At 40.6% G+C, this 13,117-nt stretch overlaps 1 protein-coding gene across 25 annotated transcripts in view; it reads left to right on the top strand.

The window, feature by feature from the left end:
• Window positions 1–13,117, top strand: part of CADPS (calcium dependent secretion activator) — a 477,655-nt gene that overhangs the window by 126,204 nt on the left and 338,334 nt on the right. For all 25 annotated transcript variants that reach the window (XM_047690232.1, XM_047690260.1, XM_047690359.1 and 22 more), the window contains exon 3: window positions 2,677–3,009. In XM_047690232.1, the coding sequence (XP_047546188.1) occupies window positions 2,677–3,009 (333 nt within the window). The remainder of the gene's footprint in view (window positions 1–2,676; window positions 3,010–13,117) is intronic.

Below are 13,117 nucleotides of genomic sequence, written 5' to 3' on the forward strand. Positions count from 1 at the left end.
GACTGAATATGATGCCTACCTTCTTTATTCATTTGCTTTCAAAATGCCAGGCACTATAGAAGAAGTGGATGATATTGTGGGGAACACGAAGGGCACAGCCCTAATGGAGTTCACATTTCAGGAAGGGAGACATTAAATACATACTTATACCCCGTCCTTGTTCAATTTCAAGTGTGGTGAGTATCCTTGAGAGGATAGAATGAAATATAAATCGTGGTTAACATGTGTCAGACCTCATGCCATGTACTTTGCACTTAACAGTAACAACCATGGTGGGGTTCTGGTCCAGGGTGATGATGTGGAAAGACCCTGAGCTCACCTCCTCCACAGGGACAAACCAAATCTGCACTTATTTATGGAGTTCTCCTGAGGAAGAACTGAGGGCTGACTGAATAGCTTCTGTATGACAAAAGCTGAAGAGACCACACAAACCATAAGTGACAGGGACAGGGTGACTAAAGGGACTTGCACACCCAAAGCTGCCGACTGCAGAAGGGAGAGACCTACTGATGGACCCGGAGGGCACAGGAAAAAAGCCACAGTTTATTTTTTTATTTTTTATTTTTTTTAAAGATTTTATTTATTTATTTATTTGACAGAGAGAGAGAAAGATCACAAGTGGGCAGAGAGGCAGGCAGTGGGGGCTGGGGAAGCAGGAACCCTGCTGAGCAGGGAGCCCAATGGGGGGCTTGATCCCAGGACCCTGAGATCTTGACCTGAGCCAAAGGCAGAAGCTTAACCACCTGAGCCACCCAGGTGCCCCAAAAGCCGCAGTTTAAAAGAGCAATGAGAATACAAAGGAACTCATCCTAGAAAGCCATCAGCTGGCCAGGGAGCCGGTGGAACTCTGGGTCAGAGAGGCTGGTGAGCCTCGGGTTCACACCCCTTACACGTGACAGGAGCAGGGGTCTGGAAGCCATAGCACGCTTGTTACCTCAGCAAGCGCAGGGCCCCTAGCCCACGCCAGCACCATTGGCCCCCCCAAGGTGGCCCCAGATATACCCGGATATCTCTGGTTGGTGCTCACTAAAGCTCTAGCTGCTGCGACACAGGTACAGAGCACACCAGAACACTCTGTGGCCACACCACTTGGGCTCTGGGCAGCTTGCTCGGGCACCCCAGTGCACAGTGCTCCAGGACCTGGTAGCCCATACCCGCATCTGCCCCAGCCCCTCCTCCGACCCCCACGAGGGCATCCCCTGTGTGGAATGCTCCAGGAACCGCAGTCCATGCCCGCCATGGTTCCAGTCACCCAAGGACCTGGGTTTCAGGTCATGCATGCCCTGCATGGAACAACTCAGCCAGGACCTCACCTCAGCTCTAGTCACCGCACTAGGGCACCCCTGCAGTGAGAACTCTGAGACATGCTGGCTTGTAAGAGTTGGTGAGATCATGGAGGAAAAGGAATGCTCATGCACTGTTGCGGAGAATGTAAATTGATACCGTCACTTCGGAAAGTAGTGTGGAGGTTCCTCAGAAAATTAAACAGAGAAATACGATATGATCCAGTAAATCCACTACTGGGTATTTACCCGAAGAAAACAAAAACACTAATTTGAAAAGATCTCTGCACCCCTGTGTTCAGCGCAGCATTATTTACAGTAGCCAAGGTATAGAAGCAACTTAAGTGTCCACTGATAGATGAAAGGATAATGAAAATGTGCGCGGGTGTGTGTGTGTACATGGACACCCTTGAGAATATTACTTAGGCATAAAAAAGAATGAGATCTTGACATTTGCTACAACATGGATGGACCTCGAGAATGTTACTCTAAGTGAAATAAGTCTGATAGAAAAAGACAAATGCTCTATGATTTCACTTACATGTGAAGTCTCAAAAACAGAACAAATGAATAAATAAAAAGCAGAAATGGACCCATAAATACAGAAAACAAACTGTTGGTTCCCAGTGGAGAGGGGGTAGGAGATGGGCAAAAAATAGGTGTAGGGGAGTGGGAGATAAGGCTTCCAGTTAGGGAATGAAGAAGTCCTGGGATAAAAAGCAGAGCATAAGGAATATAGTCGATGGTATTATAATAGCATTGTATGCTGACAGATGGTAGCTACACTGTGGTGAGTGTGACATAACATATAAACTTGTTGAGTCACTATGTTATATGCCTGAAACTAATGTAACATTGTACATTGACTATACTTCAATGTAAAAGGTCAAAAAGATAATAATAACCATAATAACAACCCATATGACATCACTATGGGCCACTTGTTAAAGTGATTGTCATATTTGAATCCATTCAATCCTCATTTAAAAGTACCTATGATGTAGAGACTAGTATTATCCCATTTTAGAGATGAAATACTGAGGTACAGAGAGGTTAAATTGATGAGGGAAACAATAACCAATAAGTGGCAGAGAAAGAACCCAAGTTGTTTGAGCACAGAGTCTATGTAGTATATGCTGCCTCTCATATCACTGTTCCAATGTAATCCTTTTAACAACCTGGTAAGTACTATTATTATTTTCATTTTCCAGATATGGACATGTTTTCATTTTCAAAACATGTACATGACTTCTCTGAGTTCACACAACTAGAGGCAGGATGCTGGTCCCTCCCAAGGTGCCCATAATGGCAGTCAGCCCAGCCCTCAGCCCTAGGAAACTGGTATTTCCAGGGCTGAATCCCTAATATATTTCCTGTCCCTGTTCTTGCTCAGGTGTTCCTGAAGAGTGACCGTGTAGCCCGTATGGTGCAGAGTGGGGGCTGCTCCGCCAATGACTCCAGGGAGGTCTTCAAGAAGCACATCGAGAAGAGGGTACGCAGCCTGCCCGAGATTGATGGCCTCAGCAAGGAGACCGTGCTGAGCTCCTGGATGGCCAAGTTTGATGCCATCTACCGTGGAGAAGAGGACCCCAGGAAGCAGCAGGCCCGGATGACAGCCAGTGCAGCCTCTGAGCTGATTCTGAGCAAGGAACAGCTATATGAGATGTTCCAGAACATTCTTGGGATCAAGAAGTTCGAACATCAGCTCCTGTACAATGCATGCCAGGTAAATTGCCTCTCTCTGGGGCCCGAGCTGTGACTGAGTAGGGTTACTTTATTACTTCTGTGTGCCCTAGGCACTGTTGTCTTCATGAGTCACTTCTTGATTAAAAAAAATAATAATAATTAAAATTATATTTTACAACTGCATTGATAAAAATTTACTATAATCTAGGGAAGAATATGTTCATGTTTATCTCCTGGTTTTAAAAAAATGAAAACATTTTTGTACACCCCTAAAAGTCTTGTGGACCCAGGCGCTGTATATCTCCTCTCTAATAGGTCAGTCAGTTTTATGATTATGGCCTGACTCCCATGTGTTGACAAAGCTAAAAGATCAAAACAGTTTTTTGTAAAAATGGCTTTGCCTTTAAAATATATGATGCTTACCAGTTGAGCAGTTTTTTACTTCCTTAGCTGGGGTGACAAATGGACTTAGTACCCCATCAGAAAGCTTCTAGAAGGTCTGGGTATATCATACCAGTATATTAGCCACATCATGAATTTCCAAGTGCATTTGAGGGGGCTAGCTGAGACTCTGCTTGGGCCCACTCAAAGTGGGCCTGTATTTTCTCTGGATCAGAGATTGTGGGAGTGAGGTGCTCTACATCTTCCTATCCTACCTAACCTTTCCATTATTTATTCAACAAATATTTATTGAGTGAGTGCCTACTTTGCAGTCTTTGCAAATTTTAGGGAGTATCACTAGGAAGCATTTTTAAAATTCCCATTCCCAGGCCCCAAACCTAGAGATTCTGATTCTGCATTTCAGGGCAGGGCTCAGGAATCTGCATTTTAGGCAAGGGCTTCCCTTTCTGGTAGTTTTATTGCCCTTCTCCTTTTGAGAACCATTAACAAAACTCAACTCTGTTCCAATTTCCCTGGGCTAACTCTGACCCTAAGGTAGGTTAAATTAAGACACTATAGTATATTGGCCAAGTTGTGCCTTGCTGAGAATTAGACAGACCGAGGTAAATCCTAATATGGCCTTCACTAGCTTTGTGGCCTTGGGGAGTTAGTTAACCTCCTCACACATGAGCTTGGGATGAAATTGTTGTAAGGATTCAGTGTGGATAAAGCCCAGAGCAACAATGGGACACTTTATAAATGGTGGCAGTTAAAATATAGTCAGTCTATCAGAAGAGGCAAAAATTCTACAGAACAGTGCCATAAATGCTTACCATAAGAACTACAAGATTTTGAGGCTTACTTCTTTTTGTCTTCATAGCTACCCTCTAGTTCAAGGCTACCGCAACTCTTAACCTAAATGACCACAGCGTCTACCCAGCTGGTGACCCTGCCTCCTCTCTTGCCCCACAATAACATGCCCACCACACAACAACTAGTGCAAGCTTTTTAAAATATAAATTGGATCATGTCCCTCTTCTGTGTAAGACATTTCAGTAGCTTCTCAACATCCTTAGAGTGACATCTCAACTCCTCACTAAGGCTTGAGGCAATGCATGAACCACTCTTGTTCATACTCTTTTCCCCACATGCTCACTCACTAGGCTTCTTTCTGTTTTCCCACCAAACTGGTTCTGGGCCTTTGCATTTGCTCTTCCCTCAGCTAAGAAATCTCTTTGCCAAGACCTTTGCATGAATGCCCCAGCTTAAATGGCAACTTCTCTAAGAGGTCTTCCAAGACCACCCCATCGAAAGTTCTTTCTTTCAGAGTCACTCCATATCCCACCCTTTATCCTATTTTTATCACAGTTTTTACCACTATTTTCCATTCCTTCTTCATCTGTTTTACCTGTTTATCATCTCTCGTGCTCCACTCCTGTCCCTTCATTAGAATGTTAGCCCTGTGAAGGTAGTGACTCATCTTTTGCCTTATTTGTTGATATTTCCATAAAACAGTGGCATGAAACAATTCTTGGCACATACCAGGTGCTCAGGAATTGCCTATTGAGTTAATAAATGGATGATGACAGTTTATTGTAATTGGTAGAGGGGGTCTTGGTATCAACCATGATACCTCAGGAAATTTCTGGATGTTTTACTAAGTAGGAATCTGTTTATCATTTCATAATACAATATAGACATAACATTCAAAGATATTTCTCACATCCTATTTTCTTCCCAGCCAATTTCAATTCAGAATACTGATTGCCAACCCAAAGGTAGATGTTTTCTTTGATGGGTCAAGAAATATTTTGAAATGACCAGATAAATCTCAATATGAAATTAAATTTAAATTTTCTTTTTATTTAAAATACTACTACATCCACATGGCGCTTTGAGATTGGGGTGAGTAGGTGGTATTCCCTCCTGTCTCCAGAACGACCTTCTCTACTACAAGAATATGGGTTGTCACATCACCTGCCTGGGTTATGAGTAACGTTCAAAATCACAGAACTAGTTAAGTGTTCCTAAACCTGCTAGCCACAGAATGATCCCAGAGATTAATTTTTCTTCTTACAAACAGCAGCATTATTGGAGTGAATGCATTGCTATGCCATTTCTCATCTTACTGTTTTTAAATTGTTAAGTAGGGTTAAGTGGCAGGCAATGCTTTCCTCTAAAAAATAATTATTTAGACTCATAACCTCAACATGTTTTCCATGAGTTAGAAAAAACATACAATACTCTTGTTGACCTAAATAAAGAGGTAAACTGAGGCAAGCTCGGAGTTGTCAAAAAGATGAGTTTATTTGGAAATAGCAGAGGAATGACAGTTCCAGACATACAAATTATAGCAAGCTACAGGTGAGTCTGTTGAAGGTTTGGAGTAGGCTCTATTTAAATCAGCCTCTCAGTCCTGAAGTTTTGTTTTCCTAAGGACGCATACATGAGATTTTCCATTTTATGTGCTCTGGTTTCATTTTAGATTGAAATTCGTTCACATTTCCCCTTTTTGATCAAGGTCTTTTTCAGAAAACACCTCTGATCAATTATGTCATCCAGATGTTGTTTGCTAATTTTTTTTAAAAAGTTTAATTGGATTGCAGGTTAATTGTATTCTGTGGCCCCTGGAGCTTAGGAGGGTAGTCCTTGGGTGTCTTTTCCCATTAAGCTCAGGAGGACCATCCCCAGGTGTCTTGTCCCATGAAGAAGGTAAATGATACAGAGTTTTCACTTGCTTTATTTGAACAACAGGATTGAAAAATGAGTCATCTCAGCTATGTCCCTCTGAAGTAGATAGTTTAGTTTCTACTTGTCAGTTGAATTCCAGGAAAAGCCTTTGAAAGGAAAAGAATTTTATTTTGTACATACATTTGGGAATAAGGCATTTGTTTACTAATACCAAACAGTAGAAATTTAATTAAAAAGATTAAACTGAGGGTCAAAAGCCCAGTGATAGCTATTGATTGAAATGCACTTCTCAACCAGCTTCCCCACTTGCCTATATTTAATAGTTCAAAAATGCCCCAAGTTCCAGGATCTTGGCCAACTTCAGCTAGCAAATTGATGTTGTCCTTCATTATTTTTAGTTCTTGTGTTATTTTCCTTGACTTACTGACATAAAAATGAAGTTCTTCTCCAAGTAGGGCATAGGTTCGCCTCTGCTAAGCAGTGAGGAGGTTAAGGTCTCTGCAGTTTTTGTAGGACTACTTCAGCAAGGCTGTCTATTTGAGTTTGTTGATATTCCAAAGCTCAGCTAGAAGTACTGAAATTGGTAAACATAACTATAGAAAGATTGTGAGTTGCTTTTTCAAGGTCTGCTACTCCAACCCAAACGAAAAAGGTTCTGGTAAAAGCCTGCCCCAAACCCTTTCTACCTACTGTAGGGTTATATGTAGGCATCCATCCAAAATCATAACCTTCCCAATTCTGACACACCCTTCTAAGCTGATAGAGGGTACCAGGTTAGGTATATAAGCAATGGAGGGAAGAGTTTTTCTAATTTCAGTGTCAGAGCTGAGGCCAGTGATCCCAAAACATCATTTCCAATTAGGAGGAAACATAGAGTTTGTGTTTCTTCCATGTAAAAAGAAATAACCCAATGCCTTTTAAGGCACAGTTGGGTCTCTTTGCCCAGATATTTTTCCCTGGAATAAAAGAGGGTATCTCATGATCAGAAATATAATCATTATAATCATAATCTGATTTCTTAACATTGTGGGAATGATTATGTGAGTACTTTAAATTTCTGTAGATCTGAAGTAACAAGAGAGCTGATCTAGTGTAAGGAAGATTTTGGTGGAGAATTAGAGGATTTCTACTGTAAAAGTAAGTTGAATTAAGTTTCCACCATTCCCCAGATTTTTTGTTAAATCCCAATGAAGTACCATTGAGTGGGAGCCCATTAGCTTCCAATTTTCCAGTATTACTAGTTTTCATTGCCCCACTGTAAAGATACATTAATGGAGGCAGTGATATAGTCTTCTGGATTCCAACAGGGAGTGAATTCATGTTCACCTGGACTATATAAAATGGTATAGTAACAAATATTTAGTGGGAGCTATCCTAGAGTTTTGCCATTCCCATCATTATGTTTCTGAAACATAACAAAGATTTTGGGTAAGAGTCCAGAGCTGAGTGAGGGGGTATCCAATTATGAGTATGGAGTGTCCAAAGGAAAGCCATAGTATTTCATGCCAGTCTTCTGAAAGGGAGGACATGTGTGATTTCCAAGGTATCAAAGGAAAATCCTACATCCTTACCAGATAGGTTTTGCCATCCTTTTAAAGATGGTGGCCAGACCAACAATTCACATTCATCAGGAATACTATTTGCTCATGCACAAATCTGACAATCAGTAAGTTTAGCAGAATCAGAGAGGTTTTTTATTAAGGGAGGGATAAAAGGATGTGTTAAAGCTAAAGTAAAGAATGGTAGGAAAACTGGGGAAAGCATAATTGAAAGCATGAATGACATGATTTAACTAAATATAGAGTGAGACAAGGGAGGAAAAAGAAGGAAATTTATGCAGGCCTGGGTAAGTTGTTAAAATAGACAACTTGGGTAAGTTGTCTATTTTAGACATCAGGTGATTCAGTCCCTAGAAATTTTCTGTTTCAGGTCACCATTTGGTGTACAGTCCATTCAGGTTTTGGGGACTTTGTTTATATGTGACACTGGGGTCCAGGAGTCTGTTCCTTGAATTTGGCTGCACAGGAGTTAACGATACCTGGGAGGAGCCTTTCCAGCAAGGTTGAAGCAAGTCTTTTTGGAGATGTCCTTTCCAACAGATAAACTCTTCAGGCTGTAGGATGTGATATTGGATGTCTTCATCTCCCGAGAGTGCACTAGGAAAAGATTGTTCTATCAGAGTGTGATTATTTTTTATGGACTTGATCAGGCCCTTGCAAGCGTGAAGTATATCCCCCTTTGTTAGTTGTGGGGCAAAAAAAAAGTGAGGCCTAAGGGTATCAACCATCCTGTAATTATCTCAAAAGGCAAAAAAGTTTATGTGTGCCAGTGGTAGTAAGTCTAAGATTTAGAAGAACCAGTGGCAGTGCTTTGGCCAGAGTACTTTGAGGATTGCAACTAATTTAGCTAAGTCTTAATAAATCCATTTGTACATTTGACCAGTCCTAAAGACTGAGGATGCTAAGCACAATGAAAGTGCTACAGAATTGGCCAAACAAAATAGCTTGTCAAGGTCTTTGACCAGCAAAGTGAGTTCTCCAATCACTATGAACTTCAAGGGGGGTTCCACAAGTGGGAATAGTCTTTTCTAATAGAACTTCAGCTACAGAAGAGGTAGTCATCTATGTAAATGGGAAAGCTTCAGTGCAATGTGGAAACATGCAAACCATTACCAGAACATACTTAGATCCATGAGGTAGGGCAATTGTATGAAATCTATTTGCCAGACCTCAAATGGTTCATTGGGTAAATTAAAATCTTGGGGGCAGTATGGATAGACTTCCCTGGATTACATTTAGGATAGAAGCAACCAAGAAAGGTGCTTTCTGTGGCCTTGCCAATGTTTCCTCACCAGTATTGATCTATGAATGTTATTTTATCCGTTGACCGATGATTTAATCATGTATGGTGGTTAATAATGGAAATTTTAGATTTTCTGGTAGGAACGGTTTGTTATTTGGTCTGAATCAGAGTTTCTTTTCTTCATGATACCAACAGCCTTTAGATCTCCATTTTTGTTTTTCCTATTCAGAGGTCAGTTGTTGTGTTTTCCTGCTTAATTCTCTTAGGTCATCACCAGGGTATATAGTTTTCTGGACCATGACAGGTTTAATCTATGAATCCCAAAAAGCAGCATTTTTTTGTGGAGATATCAGTGAGGTAGTTTCCTTTGGCTTCCTGGGAAGCTTAGAGATTTTAATAATAGCTAGAGTTGCTGGCAAGAGCGTAACATACAGCAAAGTTTGGACATAAGGGCCATTTTAAGGAAACCTGGAAGTAAGGAAACCTCATTTCCAAAGCAGTCCAAAATCATGAGCTACTGCAAAGGTATATCGACTATCAGTATAGATGTTTGTGGTTTTACCTTTAGCAAAAATATATGCTTAAATAAGAGCATATAATTTGGCTTGTCAGGCTAAAGTGGCCAAAAGGAAGGGTGCAATGTCAGTGACTTCAAAAGGAATTGATATCACATATGCAGCACAATATTTACCATTTTCATTTTTCAAATAAGAGCCATCAGTGAATCATGAGAAATCAACATTCATCAAGGAGGCTTCTTATAACTCATCACGAGGGGTTAATATATGATCCATCAAAGTTAAACAGTCATAGCAGGTTTCTTTCATGGAAGAAGGAAGAAGGGTAACACTCTTGAAATTATTACAATGAATGAGGGTGATATGAGAGGTAATTAGTAAGAGAATTTCATAAGAAGTAAGATGGCTTGGGCACCTGGGTGGCTCAGTGGGTTAAGCTGCTGCCTTCGGCTCAGGTCATGATCTCAGGGTCCTGGGATCGAGCCCCGAGTCGGGCTCTCTGCTCAGCAGGAAGCCTGCTTCCCTCTCTCTCTCTCTGCCTGCCTCTCTGCCTACTTGTGATCTCTCTCTGTCAAATAAATAAATAAAATCTAAAAAAAAAAAAAAGAAGTAAAATGGCTTGCTGAAAGGTCTTGGATATGAAACGAGTTTAAGAGAGCTTCGACAGCACGAGGTGCAAAGACGGTCAAAGAGGATCCCATGACAATTTCTTCAGTGGTCTTTACTAGAAAGGCAGTGGCAGGGACAGCCTCAGGGCATCAGGGGTAAGCAACCTTAGGCCATGAGATCTGATTGTTGGCTCTCATAACCCAAAGGTTGGTAGTAGCCCCTATATTTTGGGCTAAATATTTTGAGGGCATTTCCTTCTTTTTTACATGCAAAAAAGAAAAAGTGTAACTGATAGTTTGGATTTCCCAGGGTAAGTAGATTTATTGTTTTCCTTCAAAGTTTTAAAAGCCATGTCAGCTTGGTTTTCCCAGATAATGGGGTCTTGGTTTTTAATGAGACTTAGGGGCTAGATCATTAATGGACAAGTTTAGAATCCGATTCCAACAATCACCAGATATCCCAAGAAAACCTGTAATTGACATTTGGTTTTAGGCTTTAGGAAGCTCAAGATGCCATGAAGGCTGTCAGGATCTAGGTGTAACCTTTGTTCTGAGATTAAGTGTCCTAAATATCAGATTGAGTTTGAACAAATTGCAGCTTTTCCTTTGAGACTTTATGTCCCTTAATTGCTAAGAGTTTTAACAGTGAATACTGTCTTCTTGTGAGGTTGTTTAGGAGAGTGAGCCAAGAAGTAAGTCATCTACATGTTGCGGTAAGGTGTAGCATTTAGGAAATTTCATATCAACTAGGACAGTTTTTAAAATATTTGAGAAGTAGGGACTTTCAGTGAAATCTCGAGGCATTACTATCCAAGTATATTGTTGTCCTTACCAGGTAAAGGCCAAAGATACTGGTTAACCTTCTCAACTGGAATACTAAAAAATGCACCCTATAAATTGATTATGGTGAAAAATTTGCTTTTAGTGGGGATAGATGCCAGTAACTCTGGGGATTAGAAACAACAGAATGATGAGGAATAACAATGTTATTTATCACTCAGAGATCTTGGACAAATTTCCATTCTTAACCATGAGGTTTTCTTATAGGTAAAATAGGAATATTAGGGTTGGTGCAAGGGGACAATAAATCCCTGTGCTTTGTAGTCTTCTGTGATAGATATTATGCTCTATAGAGCTTCTTTGTTCATGGGGATATTGGTTGATTCTGGGAAGAGGTTTCACGGGATCAATTTGGATCTTAACTTTGGACACTATGAATTTTACATATGTCCTTGCCAGATTTTGCACATAGAGCAGGGGATACTAAACCTAATAATGGGGTAAGTCTGAAGTTTGATCTTCCCTGATTTGTAAAGTACTTGCAAAAGAAAAAGGGTTTGGATTTTCTTGGAGATTAAATTCAAGGGATTTAAGTTCAGGGGATATTAACTCAAGAGTTTTGTTCTCCCTTTCAAGGAAAGGAAATGGCAATACAATACTTTTCTAGGAAACCTTATCCTAATAAGTGTTTGGGAGCTGATTCACTGAGGAGAAACAGAAGTTTGTCTTGCAAATGTCCCAAGGAAAAATGTATACATTTAGAAAAAGGAACACACTATGGCTTATTTGAGGCCCCCATTAATTGAATAAATCTATTAGTCCAAGGGGGGGAATCTATTTAGTTGTGATGGGGTTGAGCATGGTGTAGCTCTTGTGTCCATTAATATTATGGGAGGTTCATCCCCAGTCTGGAGAGTAGTTTCCTCTAGTCTCTTTGATGGTAGAATGAGAAGCAGTCCCAGTGTTTTCTTGGAGGCCCATCAATGGGATGAGTCTGACCCTTGGTTCTTGGAAAGCTGTTATCTGAATCTTTTTTATGTGTAACAGTCCTTTCTCTGATGGGTGGGTTTTTTGTGATAATGACAGAGTCCAGCAAAGAGAGTCTGCTTGGGAGATCTCATCTGTTGAAGTTGGAGATTTAAGTTTTAGTTGCCCTTCTTTTGGAATCATCTTCTAGGGCATAGGCTAACTGATTAGTTAGATTGACAAGATCAACATTAGGATGGGCATTGTTTCTCATTCTATGTGGGTTCTCTTGACTAACAGAGATAGATCTCTGTTTAAATCACTTATAAACATTGAATTAAAGGCCACCCTGGGGGATTGAAGATCTATAGGGAGTTCAGACTTTTCTTTAAAAAGTTTGGAATTTGCTGTACTAATCATGAACAGATTCATCAGACTTTTGGGTGCATGCCTGAATTTGTTGCAGTTTACTGGTTTAAGGAAAACCCTCAGAATGGCCAGATGCAGCCTTTTGGCTCTGGCACAGGTTTGATCATATAAAAGAGCTGGTGCTTGACTTCCTTGGAATTCTAAAGATTATTTAGTGTTTTCTCAATTAGCACCTTTCATCCAGTGCTTGGTTTGACCTTCTCCAACAAACATATAGACTAATTGATGAAGGTTAGAGAAGCCAGGTTGATAATTTTGAGTAACAGTATTGAATTATTCAGCAAATCTATGAGGATCCTCAGTTACCTCGGGAAAATCTTTTACTGTAGCTCTAAGTTCAGCTTTAGTCCATGGGACATAAGAAATTAATAATTTAGCAGGATCATCAGAGAGTTTGAACAGGCTCAGTTGGCAAGGTTTCAGCACTAGACAAGAAGGGTAGTTGGGATAAAGGAAGGGGTTAAAAGAGGGCAAAGGTGGGTATAGCAGAGCTGGAGCAATGGGGTTCAGGGAGACCTCCCTGATGCTTAGAGGGAAAGACTTCAGATGCTGCTCTATCTCCTCTCATTGCTTATTTGTTTCAGTTCACTTAAAAGTAGTGTTTTGTAAAAAGCCAGTTGTAGAACCCTAAATACTTCTAGAAGCCTCCAGGTTCCAATTAAAATAGCTATCCCATTCAGATTGTTTGTTCTATTGCCATGGCCTTCTAATTCAGTCGAGAGAAAAACAAGTGTGGGGAGACTGAAAGTTCCCCATAATGGCCATTGAAATTCTAAATTATCATTAGTAAGGTGGTCCATTTAGTCAAAAATACACACAAGAAGAGACCATAGTTTTAGAACATAAAACCAGCTGGGAGCCCAGAGGAAGGGCCACCCTTGGAACATTCACATGCTTGGGATTCCACATTTTAGAGGTTTTCCTGAGAGTAAAAGAAAAATTACTAAACAGCCTGATGGATGTGCTTTCAGGG

This window comes from Lutra lutra, chromosome 1 (assembly GCF_902655055.1).
Source record: "Lutra lutra chromosome 1, mLutLut1.2, whole genome shotgun sequence".
Lineage (NCBI taxonomy): Eukaryota > Metazoa > Chordata > Mammalia > Carnivora > Mustelidae > Lutra > Lutra lutra.